General features: G+C 45.4%; 1 protein-coding gene across 1 annotated transcript in view; it reads left to right on the top strand.

Annotated features, from left to right (window-relative positions):
- The window catches only part of DCDC1 (doublecortin domain containing 1), a 1,639,395-nt gene that overhangs the window by 265,908 nt on the left and 1,360,000 nt on the right, over nucleotides 1–13,487 (top strand). The window contains exon 7 of the mRNA XM_086955816.1: nucleotides 1,169–1,262. Coding sequence (XP_086811942.1) covers nucleotides 1,169–1,262 — 94 coding nt within the window. The remainder of the gene's footprint in view (nucleotides 1–1,168; nucleotides 1,263–13,487) is intronic.

The raw sequence follows: 13,487 nt of genomic DNA, 5'->3' as shown, positions 1-13,487 counted from the left end.
TCCCTGTCAGTGACACTCTGCGGTTGCCAGAGCAGCACGGACCGCGTGCTGCTTTGCTCAATGATAATTATATTGCTCAGGCTTGACAGGTTCAGTAGGTGTTATAAATGATTGACCGTGATGCAGACCACCACATTGAAATGCGTTAGTCTAACACCTGAGGCGTGGTATTTGGCAGGGTTGAGCATATTAACACTTGCAAACACTCTGTTTGAGTGTTGCTTTTTTTTTTTAAGAAGCCTGCAAACTTTTATCGACTCCTAATATGGTTGCAAATGGATATCGATTCGCAATTTGGAAGTGACTTGTTGTAGGCTTCCCTTACAAATTGTGTATTGGTTTTGTATGCAATGTATCACTGGTATGCAACCGATTTCTGATTGCAAAACATTGAAAAATTACAGATTCCTGTGTTGGGGTGATAATGCATTTGCAAAAGGGAAGTTGCCTCCTTAGACCAGGGGGCTGCTGGCAATTCTTAAACAAACTTTAAAAAAGAAAACTTTTTGTTAGAGGCTTTCCTTTAAGGAAAATGGGCTGCATTTAAAAGGCATGTGTTCTTTTTTGAGAGGCAGTTCCCGACATGGTGGTCTGCTGACCCTAGCAGATTACTATCCCTGTGATGGGCTTCAATCGAGTTAGTTGCAATTTGCGACCTACCTTATGAATATTAATGAGGTAGGTCAGACTGAAACCCTTTTTGCGCAAACTAACCTATCCATACCAAAGTGGTTCACCAAAAATGCTGGTGGCAAATTCTGATCAGAAAATATAGATATCTGGCTCTGTAATCTGAATACTTATTGATATATTCACTTGACGAAGAAATTACTCTCAAGGTGTTTTTTAGAGTTCATGGTATTGTTACTAACGTTATCGCAACTATCCATATGTCCCCCACACCTACTGGATATTGCAATTATATTAAAGTATTGTTCTGTACTCACAGGTTCTTCACTTTGAAAAGATACAACAGCCACTTAAAAAACGTTTTATTTTAAAAACAAGTTTTAGGTGTGTTATTTGCTAAAACGAAGGGTCAGAGATTATGTTTTGGTCAAAACAATAGTACGTTTTGATATGTTATTCTATGCCTGATATTATAAATTTTCTTTAATCGTAAATGTGAAGTTATTCTATAAATTGATGACAGTTTTCTGTGCTTAAGTTTTTAGATGACTGCACCACTAAAATGGGATTGAGTTCACCAGCAAGATGGCTGTATGACATGAGTGGAGACAAAATTGAAGATCTCGCAGATGGTACGTAGTCTTTGATAGGAATGAATTCTGCTGTGGTAGTGTTGGCACTGGATTTGGGATTAGGAAATCCTGTGAAAGGTTTTATTTCCCAGCTGGCAAGCTAAATTATCCTGGACATTTATTTCTGATTTTACTCAAAAGTAGCTGTTTAATGCTTAGATGGGCATTGAAACATTTACAGATGTTTGTTTATTATTTCCATTAAAGATCTGATTATAGAAACGCTACAGAAAAGGAGTGAAACAGAGGTCCTCATGGATCATTGAGCCGCCAGCACATCGATAGCACATGCTAACATTTAAATACTTTTATAATTGTCTGGGATGAATACTTTATTATATGCCTTCGCAAAATTTTATAGGAGGACAATTTTTGCCTTACTCTTTTTGCAAAACTATAAGACAAATATACTGCAAGATATAAACCATGTTGCACTCTATTGTGAAGCCTCTATTCCTCCGAATGGGGACTTCAACTCTTCACAAGGTATAGTATCTCATATAGTGGATAGAAAAAATATGGATAGAATAAATATGCTCCATCAAGTTTAAAATGTATCAAATGTTTTTAAATTATCTGCTGGTTAACCTTAGAAAAGTGATTTAAAACAAGTTGTAATTTTGCAACTATTCTTATGAAAGCAGAAGAAAAAACATTTCTTCATGCCCCCAAATATTATGATCATGTCTATATTTTTAAATAAAGCTGAGTACCTACTCCCCTTATTCCTCTCTTTGCAAAAATAAACTATACAGGTACGCTAAGCCAATTGTGAAAAGTGAAATTGCAAAGTCTATGAAAATATGTTCAGGTATATTAAATGGTGTATTAAATATATCTTTAGTGCACCCTACAAGTACCCTCTTGCTGTTAGCCTTTGACATGATGTGCAAGCTACGGTGCTTTGCCCTATTTACACAATTATTTTGTGGGTATCAGTCTTTTAGGGCTTGCATGTATCGCAGATGATTTCAGTGCCACGGAATTTGAATGGCCTCCAAAACCACCTTAAAATCGAAGATAGATAACCATTCATGAAAACGTGGTTGAAGCTGGTGAGGGGGCAACGTCTGGAGCTTTTGACTGGAAGGGACAGGGAGGATCAACATCAATTTGCTCCAAGTGGGTTATTGCGAGGCCTTAGATCAAGGTTTTCAGGCAACCTTTGTAGACACAGCACAACTGGGGTATCCACATTTAAAAATACTTGGGGTCAAGTAACAAGGATTAGGGGGCATATTTACAACTAAAGTGGAGGAGCACCTCGTTAAGCCAAGAAGTCTAATGCCGCGCTCCGCCACTTTAGAAACACTACACCATATTTACAACAATACAGTGCAGCCTTGCGTTTCTCCCTGGGCTGGTGCTAAATTTAGCTGCCTAGCACCAACACAGGCACCCTTGCACCATAATGCAAGGGCGAGTGCAAGGGTGCCTGCATTGTGGGAAGGATCATTTATGTGCAGTAAGGTGTCCCTTCCTGCAAATAATCAATCATAAATGGCGATTTGTAACTCCTATGTGTGTGCTTGTGTAGCACACATAGAAGTTGCAATTCGTAATTTTTTTAATGATTGTGTGCGGGAAGGGACACCATTCTGCACTTAAACAATCATATGTGGCGTTTTGGTGTTTCTATGTGTGCTGCAATGCAGCACACATTGAAACAACAAAAACAAGGAGAATTAAAGCATTTCTCCTTGTTTCGCCTGTTTAAGACCAGGTTTTCCCTGGTCTTAATTTTGGCGCTGCCCCATATTTACGCAACCGTTGTAAATTTGGGAAAGTGTGGAACGCCCACTGCAACACCCATTGCCCATCCCTTTCGTGTAAAGTATACAGTGAAAGGGTGCCTTATTTACAAGGTGGCGCTAACCACAGTAAATGGCTTAACCCTTCTTGTGAATATGTCGAAGCCCCTATCACCATAGGAACGCTGGTAAGAGTGCCGTTCCTGTGGCGATAGGGGATTGCAAATATGCCCCCTAGGTATTTAGTTAGGCAAATGGCTTTCTCCTGCAGCATTTGGTGGTGCGCTACTCCATGGTCTAAGGCGGTGATCTGCTACCACTGGGATGTAATGGGGAAAGCAAAATAGCGAGTTTACAATTTCGCTTTTTGTGGTATTCCACCAGTATATCAAAGAAATAATAGCTTGGGGTCGAAGTATGAGCATAATTATCGAGAATACAAATATTTTGGAGGTAAGTATATATATATATATGTATATATAGGTTCACCATACTCAAATTCACATTTATGTACCTTAATGATATACATCTTCAAGGCACATAGATGATGGGTTAGGTTAAGAATAGCAAACCTATGCTTATTGCTTACCTCTATGGACATACCTTTACATAATTTTAGTTCTGTGTACTTCCGTCTGAATATTTTGGCTGCAAAATATATTTTCCTAGATATTCTGATACTCATTGGGAATAAGGAGCAGACAAATAAAAATGTATACAAAAAAAGTAAAATGTTTTAAGACCTTGAACACATCTGTTTTGACAGCGAGACTGCTGTGTTGTCTATCGTCACTGGCTGAGAGCTGCCATGTCACCTAATCAGGTGGCTCATCTCCCTTGAGCCTCACCTGGAAAATTATAATAGAATGATGCTTTGCTGAAAACGTCTTCTTTTAAAGCACCGACCTTCTTGCAACAGTCGGGTTTGCTCCTGAAATGCGTTCTTTTGGAATATATTTTGGTTGTACTAAAGCATCTGGTGACGGCTGGAAGCGCAGTAGACATATTCCAGTCTTCACTGGCTGAGAGCTGCCATTTTTCCAGGTCAATTGAATCATGATCTTGGTAAACATCAGATTCTACAAGCACCATCTTGCTTGCATAGGGGAGTGCTCCAGAAAGCCAGCACCTTTTATGATATTATTTGCAGTCTTGTAAATATCCTTGCATAATAACGTTTGAAGAAGAGAATTGCACACCAATAAATTTCTTTCACTCCAAACTATTTTTCAATGGGCTGATTGCTGCGAAATTCATGCCAAGCATGTTCTTTTTCCAATTTAACACACTTTTCCAGAAGACAGAAAATACATCTCTCGCATACGAATTGGTCCATTCTGCTTGAAATTGGAACAGATCACACAATGATCAATAATTCGTGCTATGATCTGTTCCAGAAAGCACCTATGCCACTCATGGGCCATATTAATAAGGCAGCCCATAGCAGTGGTATGTACCTCAGCACAACGGCTTTGGGTACATCAGACACACACCATGGATGTGCATCTCATTAAAGTATAACAGAACTGTCTACAGTGTATGTTCTAATTCAAGGAGTTAGTAATACACATACATCCTGTCAGTATGGAAACTCAGTGTGAAGGTTGACCTGCCATACATGTACATGCCCTGTCACCACCCACTTACCTCATTGGGTTTTTAGGTAGGACCATGAAAACCCTGTTAAGGATTATTTTTGCAGAGTGCTCATGTGCAAATAGTAACAGCGTACCCTTGATTCACTGTCATTATCAGTGCGGGGGAACACCTGTCCTTCCATTGGAAAGGGACTCAGAAATCCAACCGTTGTGGACAGTGTACACATGATGAAATCCCATCTTTCAATTGTTTGGGAATCCACTTTGCACTCATACAATTAGGATCATAAAAGAGGTCACACAAATAGCTGAAGTTCATAATTAAATTCCAATGTTAGAAGAATAGACACAAATGACTGTTGTGCTTCAAAGGCACCTCCTTTTATTTTGGACCTAGATCCCTTGAGGCAAACCATTCAGATTCACTTTGGTATCTATCTCACAAACTCACATTACAAACTTGACTTGATTCCCCACCAATCAGCTCCATCTGCTCTGCAAAATGAATCCTCTTTTTCATTGGTGTCTAGCCCAATGACGTCACCACTTTCCGTTCATCACTTAGGGAGTCGTTAACCATGCTTTGGGTCTGAACTCGGTCCAACTGAGCTAAGGCATTTAAAAGTGCTCCCAGACTCCTCCTCCTATGTTGATTTGCAGAGGAGGACGGGACTGGTTTTTGGACCATTGGAAGATCAATGTGATATTTTGAGTAACCCTGGGCAAAGAACTACGATCCGTTCGCGGAGTTTGCAGTGTTTCGGCAACTCCGCGCTCCGCGGAGAACGCGAAGTTGTCGAATACTCCGCAAACTGCTGCGTAGCGTAGTTCTCACGCGCTCAATAGCATTTTCGCGTGCGCGAGGATGCTTGTTGGTAAGATCGAGTTGCCGAACATGCAGAAACTGCAATCTGGCACAGAATAACTCGCGAACACGTTAGTAGTGACCGGAAATAAGGGGACGCGAGCGGGCGGGACAAACCTCATGGGTAACTTTGCGCGCTACACATCCCGAGCATGCAGGCAATCAATCAATCAATCAATCAGGATATTTGTATAGCGCGCTACTCACCCAGAGGGTCTCAAGGCTCTTGGGGGAGGGTGGTCCGCTACTGCTCGAACAGCCATGTCTTGAGTTGCTTCCTGAAGCAGAGATGGTCTTGGGTCAGGCGGAGGTGGAGGGGGAGGGAGTTCCAAGTCTTGGCTGCCAGGTAGGAGAAGGATCTTCCTACCATGGTGGATCTTCGGATGCGTGGCACGGCAGCGAGGGCGTGGCTGGTTGATCGTAGCTGGCGGGTGGGAGTGTAGAAGGTCAGGCGGTTGTTGAGGTACCTGGGGCCCAGGTCGTGGAGGGCCTTGTGTGCGTGGGTGAGGAGTTGGAACGTGATTCTCTTGCTGATGGGGAGCCAGTGAAGGTCTCCCAGGTGTCCGGAGATGTGGCTGTGTCGGGGGATGTCCAAGATGAGTCGTGCGGAGGCGTTCTGGATGTGTTAGAGTCTTTTCTGGAGTTTGGCTGTGGTTTCGGTATAGAGGGTGTTTCCGTAGTCCAGTCGGCTTGTGACGAGTGCCTGTGTGACCGTCTTCCTGGTTTCGGTGGCGAGCCATCGGAAGATCTTTCGGAGCATGCGTAGGATGTTGAAGCATGATGATGAGACGGCGTTGACTTGTCTGGTCATCGAGAGGAAGGAGTCCACGATGAAGCCCAGGTTGCGTGCGTGGTCCGTTGGTTTGGGTGCGCTGCCCAGGGCAGGGGGCCACCAGGAGTCGTCCCAGGCGGAGGGTGATGATCCAAGGATGAGGACTTCCGTCTTGTCTGAGTTCAGTTTCAGGCGGCTGTTCCTCATCCACTCGACTACGTCTTTCATCCCTTCGTGTAGGTTGGTTCTGGCGGTTCCTGGGTCGTTGGTGAGGGAGAGGATCAGCTGGGTGTCGTCGGCGTAGGAGATGATGTTGAGGTTGTGTTGGCGTACGATGGCTGCAAGGGGGCTCATGTAGACGTTGAAGAGGGTGGGGCTGAGTGATGATCCTTGTGGTACGCCGCATATGGCTTTGGTGGCCTTTGTATCTGTACGGGGGGAGGCGGACTCTCTGGGTTCTTCCGGTGAGGAACGAGATGATCCACTCCAGTGCCTTCTCTTGGATTTCGATGTTGCTGAGGCGCTGCACTAGAGTGCGGTGGCAGACCGTATCGAATGCTGCGGAGAGGTCCAGGAGGATGAGGGCCGCTGTTTCCCAGTTGTCGAGCAGGGCTCGGATGTCGTCAGTGGCTGCGATGAGGGCGGTCTCGGTGCTGTGGTTGGCGCGGAAGCCGGACTGCGAGTGGTCGAGGCTGGTTGGGCGAGCGCAATTGGTGATCCACTTGTTGGCTGCTTGGTTGGGGTCCATTGAGCTGGCGGGAGGGTTCTGGCTCAGTGAAGTGGTGAGCTGGTCGGTGGTGATCTTGTTCCAGTTCTTGCGGGGAACCTGTTGCGGGTGGTGGTGAGTCGTGGTCTTTCTGAAGCTGAAGTGGACGCAGCTGTGGTCTGTCCAGTGGAGTCCGGTGGAGTGGCTGAAGGAGATGTACTTGCTGGAGGAGAAGACTGGGTCAAGCGTGTGTCAGGTGTAGTGGGTGGGGGTGTTCACCAGTTGCATGAGTCCGAGGTTGGCGAGGTTGCCCAGCAGGGTGGTGGTGGTGTTGTCGTTGTTGTTCTCCAGGTGGAAGTTGAGGTCCCCTAGGAGGATGTAGTCAGCGGAGGCGAGGGCGTGCGGGCTGATGAAGTCTGCGATGTCTTCGCTGAATTGTGTGCGAGGTCCTGGGGTTCTGTAGATGAGGGTGCCTCTGAGTGTGGTCTTGGGGTCGGTGTGTATCTGGAAGTGAAGATGTTAAGCGGCTGTGAGGGTGTCGTCTAAGTTGGTCGTGATGCGGATGGTGTTCTTGTGGACGATGGCGATGCCTCCTCCTGTCTCGTTGACGTGGTCTCTCCGGGTGATCTTGTATCCGTCCGGGATGGCAACGGCGATGTCGGGCGCTGAGGAGGCGTTCATCCATGTTTCCGTGAGGAAGGCGACGTCTGGAGATGTGGTGTCGAGCAGGTTCCAGAGTTCCACGGCGCACCCGAAGACGAAAAATGTCTCGCGAACGGGTCAAGGAAGCTACTACGCATGCTCGCGGAGCTATGCGTAGTTCGCGGAGTGCAGCTACGCGAACCACGCCCAGGCTTAATTTTGAGTGCCTATAAAATGTTCACAGGGTTATGTTGGTCCCAAGAGTTTCATCCATCTTCCCATTCACACCGCCTCTACTCTCATTGCTTTTATTTTATCAAAGAATACCATCTTTGAGTCCAAACTGTTCACTTCACCGTATTATTTATGTAGGGTTTTTCAAAATGTTTCTGGGCCATTTTTTATAAACGCCATTGTAGAAAACAAGTATTTTCAGTAGTCTCTCATGTGTCATGGTTCCCAAGGGAAGTGATGGACCCAGAGGTGGGTCATCAGGGTATGGTCATGTCTCTAGCTACTCTCCCTTTTTGTATTATGCCTACACCCACCACTCCCATCCTCTGTTCCATCTCTGCTGCATCCTAATTCTATCTTGTCTGTAGGAAAACATGCTTGAACAGGATATGTTTTAGGTGTCCATTTACTCTCTACTGAGGTGACTTATATAGGGATACTGAAGGCTCACTTTCTGACCACCCACAACCATGGTACATGATGTTTGGGGTAGAAAAGTCCTCTGCATGGTACTAAATGTGTACTCATGGCCTGAGTGCATAAACTGTACTGATGTCTAGGTCCTTAATGCTGATTTTTGCTGTCATAGGCAAGCACGGATTATGCGTGTGCGCCATGACACATCCCTATTGCACAGATTGCGGTCTTGTTGTACTGGAAAGGATGCACACAGCGTTACCCTTATAGTGATAAAAGGTAATCGCCTTTGCCTGAAGTTAAGCAGCGCAAGCACCGTGTAGTGATCAGTCGGAGTGAACAGGGCCTTTTTTACTTGTGTGACTGGTGACTGAAGTGAGGTCTATGGGCTCACTGTTAGAACTGGGAGTCTCTAGATGGCTTGGGTAGATACCTAAGTCCAAATAGGGACCCTTGCTTCTAGTCAGGGAAAGGAGGGACACACTCTCAGAGAACCCCTGGTCTCCCCCCGGTAGCTTGGCACGAGCAGCCAGGCTTATCTCCAAAGCAATGTGTAAAGTATTTGCAACCACACTCTCAGTAACACAATGATAACACCACAAATGGACACCACACTGGTTTTATAAAAATAGCAGGTTCTTTATCAAAAAGAATACGTTGAGACCTAAACTATGGAAATCCAACATATGCGTATTCATGAATTTCACTTTGCCAGTTATTAGGCCAGCAATCACTTGTAGGTTCTTGCGGTATTAATGAGCAATTCACGATGATCTAATGCAGTCCTAATGCAATGCTATGCAGTTCATAATGAAGTTCGTAATGTAGTAACAAAACAGTCCTTAATGCAAGTACTAATGCAGTTCGTAACGCAAGAATAAAGCAGTTCATAATGCAAGAATAATGCAGTTCGTAATGCAAGAATATTGCAGTTCGTAATGCAAGAATTAGGCAGTTCGTAATGCAAGGATTAATGTGATTCGTGATGCAAGAATCAGGCAGTTCGTAATGCAAGAATAAGGCAATTTGTAGTGCAAGAATCAGGCAGTTCGTAATGCAAGAATATTGCTACAAGCCAATCTGCGCTGTCACCTCAGGCACCTCTAGGTACCAAAAGCAGAGACAACGTTTGTAAGCTTAAAGAGGCGGCCCGGTACTGCTGGGCAGGTACAGGCCGCTCGGGAACTCAGCGCGTCTAATGTGGTGCAGGGGGAGAAAGATTGGAGCACTCCTGTACTCCTCCTGCACTCCTAACCAGGCCACACATGCTTACGGCTCCAGACCGGAGTCCAGGCCTTACCTGGGGGTGTGCTGCCTCTCTCTCTCTCTCCGCTCATCGGACGTCCTGCTGAGCGGCCTGACAACGTTGCAGCTCTGTTGCTGTAGCAGGACGGGTTACGGCACTCCTTCGTTGGTGATCTTGGGCAGATTCCTCTTGCAGCAGCGTGGACGATGTTTTACGCTGCGGGGGTAATGCGGTCACGGAGCACCTCGTAAACACCACCTCAGACCACACGGCAGTCTCAGGCGTGTAAAAGCACACACCAAGCGTCACTGAGACACGGTTGGAAACTTTGATGTTCCTGAGTTTCCACAACAGGGAACCAGCTCTCCTCTGACCCTTGGAGACAAGTTACTTCAGGACACAGCACACAGAAAAGTCCTCTCTAGCAGGGAGACGCAGCGCACAGCAAAGTCCCTTGTCCTCTCCTTAGTCAAATCAACAAAGTGCAGGCCAGCCCCAGCGCACACATCAAGGGCAACCCTTCTCTTCAGTCCTCTTGATCACAAAGTAGTTTCAATCCTTTTGCAGTCTGGATTTCAGTCTTGAGTTAAGGGGTTTCAGCTCTTACATTTATACCCCTAAATGCCTTTGAAGTATTTGTGTTCAGGGGGCACTGAGCCTGGGCCAAACCAGTTCTGGGTGCACACATTCTTCCTTTGATAGTGAGGGCCTGGGCCCCAGACACTCCGCAGGAGGTGGAGCCATTCTTTTGGGGCAGCAGCACAGCCCTCTTCGCATCAAAGGGGCTACTCCTGCCACCACACCAAATGCAGGTCAGCCTGTGCTGTCTCACCTACTCCTCTCTAGTGTTAGGACACTCCCCTGACCCTATCACATCCAACCCCAGACAGTCAATACACAACCAGGCAGAGGAAAACAGAAGGGTTAAGACAAGAAACCAGCCACTTCTAAAAGTGTGGCTTCTAAATACACAATTTAAAAACCATCTTCATAGAAAGATGTGTTATTAAGTTCTGAATTCAGGCCCACTAAACTTCATCACTACATTTTATGCCTATGGGAAGATATGCTGGAAACATGGGACCCAGCCTTCCCCATTCTGTCCTATGGGCAAGATCGCCTTGCAACAGTGAAAAACGAATTTGGCAGTATTTCAGGACATGGTATACACCTCAGCACATGTCCTACCTTTCACATACACTACACTCTGCCCAGGGGAGTACCTTGGGCCTACTACAGAGGTGTCTGATGTGCATAGAAAAGGGTAAGGCCTGGCAAGTGGGTGCACCTGTCAGGTCAACAAGGCAGTTAACCCCTTAGGTGCTGCGCACGTTCAGCGGCCGACGGCACCACTACCTCCGTAGTGCTGCTGTCGGCCGTTGAACATTCGAACCTCACCTGCGCAATGGAACGTCCAGCACTGGAGCTGGATGTTACATAGTAGCTATGAGGTTAACAAACTGCACGCAGGCACTGCAGTGGAAGGCTTGAGATCTCTCTTTAGGGCTACTTGTGTGGGGGGCTCAATTAGTGCTAAAGGCCCACTAGTAGAATTTGCATTACCAGTACTGGCACACATAGTGCACTTTACTAGGGACTTTACTAGTAAGACAAACATACCAATCATGGACAACCAATTACCTTAACACTTTATACAGGGAGCACTTGCACTTTGACACTGATCAGCAGTGGCAAAGTGCCGAAAGCATCTAAGCCAGTAAAATAAAATCCATCACAGCATCAAAAATAGAGGTGGTAGAGGTAAAAAGTCAGGGGTAGCTATGCCAAGAAATACAGGTCTAACACTCACTCATTTAAAGTTCAGCTGCAGTGTGCTTAGCTCAACCATGGCATACACTCGGTTGAGTGTGTAGTTCTGTGCAGTGCATGTATGGTGTCCTTTTCTGGATGTATTTGTGAATGAATGGTACAATGCATGGCTAATGCAGTACTTGGCACTGTGTGCATGTTATATGCATGTGTTGGGTGCATCTGTACCTGTGAGTGGTACAATACAGGAAGGATGTATGGATTGTATGCTTTATTCATGTGTTGGGTGTATGTGTGTCTGTGGGTGATACAATACATGAAGGGTCTAATGCTATGCAGTGTGTGTATGCTAAATACGCGTGCTGGGTGTAAGTGTGCCTATGAATAGCACAGTACAAGGATGACTCTGGGTTAGACCTGGGCGGAACACGTAGAGTTTTACCCCGCATAATTCTATGGAGTTACAAAAAACTCTGCGAGATTCTATGTAAAGCCGCCAATGTAGGCAAACAGCTTGTCCAGTCACTCACACTGTTTCCTTCACATTAATAACGCATTCCATGCTGAAAATCAGAGTAAACAGTGGTGCACAAGTGTGTGGCCATTTTGTTTTGTCTGCTCCTGTTTCACTTTCCTTGCTAGCTGCTTGCTCCACTGAATCCAACCCTATCTACCGCCATCTTATCTCCCTGTTTCCAATCCCAAATTCTGTTTACTTGTTTGTGTTACTGTCTCACTTTCTCTGTGATTATTTTACGTTTCGATCTTTGTTTTTGTGACTTTTTTGTACTTTATTTTTACTTTTTCTATCCTGACCTGTTCTTCCCATCTCAGTTAGACTCCCTCCAAATCCTCTACGAAACTCTTATGCTCTCTAATCCTCCCTCTCCATTATGGCATCAGAAGCAGGTATTGTCACCCGCACCCCTGAGGGTGGCCCAGGCAGACAGGGGTGCGGCCAGCCCCATCTTCAGTGAGGTGGAGGTTTTTGAACTCATTTTCATGGTGCAGCTCCACCTCCCCCGCATTCTGCAAGCAGGGGGCATGCCCGGAAAGTGCCATGCCCTGCGGTAGCGTCATCTGCTCTGGGAGCGTGTGCAGTGATCTGTTCACCGCAGCACTGGCATCACACACACCCAGCAGCAGCTGACGCACTGCTGGGAAGATATCCTCGACAGGGGGCAGGATCTGCTCTCCCTGCTGGGTGTCAATGTTGTGGTGCTCGGTGAGTAAATGTTTTTGTTTTCTAAAAATTCTACTATTTGTTTTTCATGCAGCATGATCACAGGCAAGGTAAGTTATGCGATGGCTGTATATATGTATACATGTATGTACACACACACACACACATATATATATATATATATATATATATATATATATATTCACAGAAAAAACCATAGGTTATAGTGGATATATAGTTAGGAATTTGCATTTACAAAACCTTGAAAATTCAATGAAAAAACCATTGGTTTTAGGCCATATATAGTTAGGGATTTGCATTTACAAAACCTTATTTTACTCGCATAAAACCATTGAAATTCCATATATAGTTATAAGCGCTAACTATATATCGCGCACCCGCAATCCACTGCTGATGATGTCACATATTACATCATTCATGACATGGTTAGTGACATCACTGATGACATCACTGATGACATCTCAAATGACATCACTGATGACATCACTGATTACAACATCCAGTGATTGTATGTTTCTGTAAAGTTAAAATATGTTTTACATATTGAAGAATGAGTGGATATATAAGTGTCTGGATGAAGGATTTACTAGGTGCATGACTGACTGATTGAGTGAGTGATTGGATTGGAGGGCCAATCAGCTTCGCATCGCAAAGTTCCGATACGCGAAAAGTTCGCTAACCGGATCGCTGCCCGGAGCGCTGTTACAGATATATATCTTGATTTAAACGTTAATTTCTCAAAATCCACTGAAGCACATATATTGAGACCTAGCAAAGGCACATCGGGCTAACAGTCCCTACAATTTTGCCAAGTTTCGTGGAAATCCATTCAGCCGTTCGGGCTAAAAGTGAGTCCAACCGCCCTATGGAAATTAACATGGGAAAAACGCGTTTTGGGACCCCCCTTTTTTCTCGGCCCCCCCTTGACGAACCCCCCCAAATTTCCAGGAGCTGCTCAGAAACAAAATGTGCCACTGTGGCCTTGTGGGATCCGTAGTGCACGTTTAGTCATACCTCAGT

Source organism: Lissotriton vulgaris, chromosome 2_1 (assembly GCF_964263255.1).
Source record: "Lissotriton vulgaris chromosome 2_1, aLisVul1.2, whole genome shotgun sequence".
In the NCBI taxonomy this organism is placed as follows: Eukaryota; Metazoa; Chordata; class Amphibia; order Caudata; family Salamandridae; genus Lissotriton; species Lissotriton vulgaris.
Note: the sequence above shows the minus strand (reverse complement) of the source record. Positions and strands in the feature narration are given on the sequence as shown.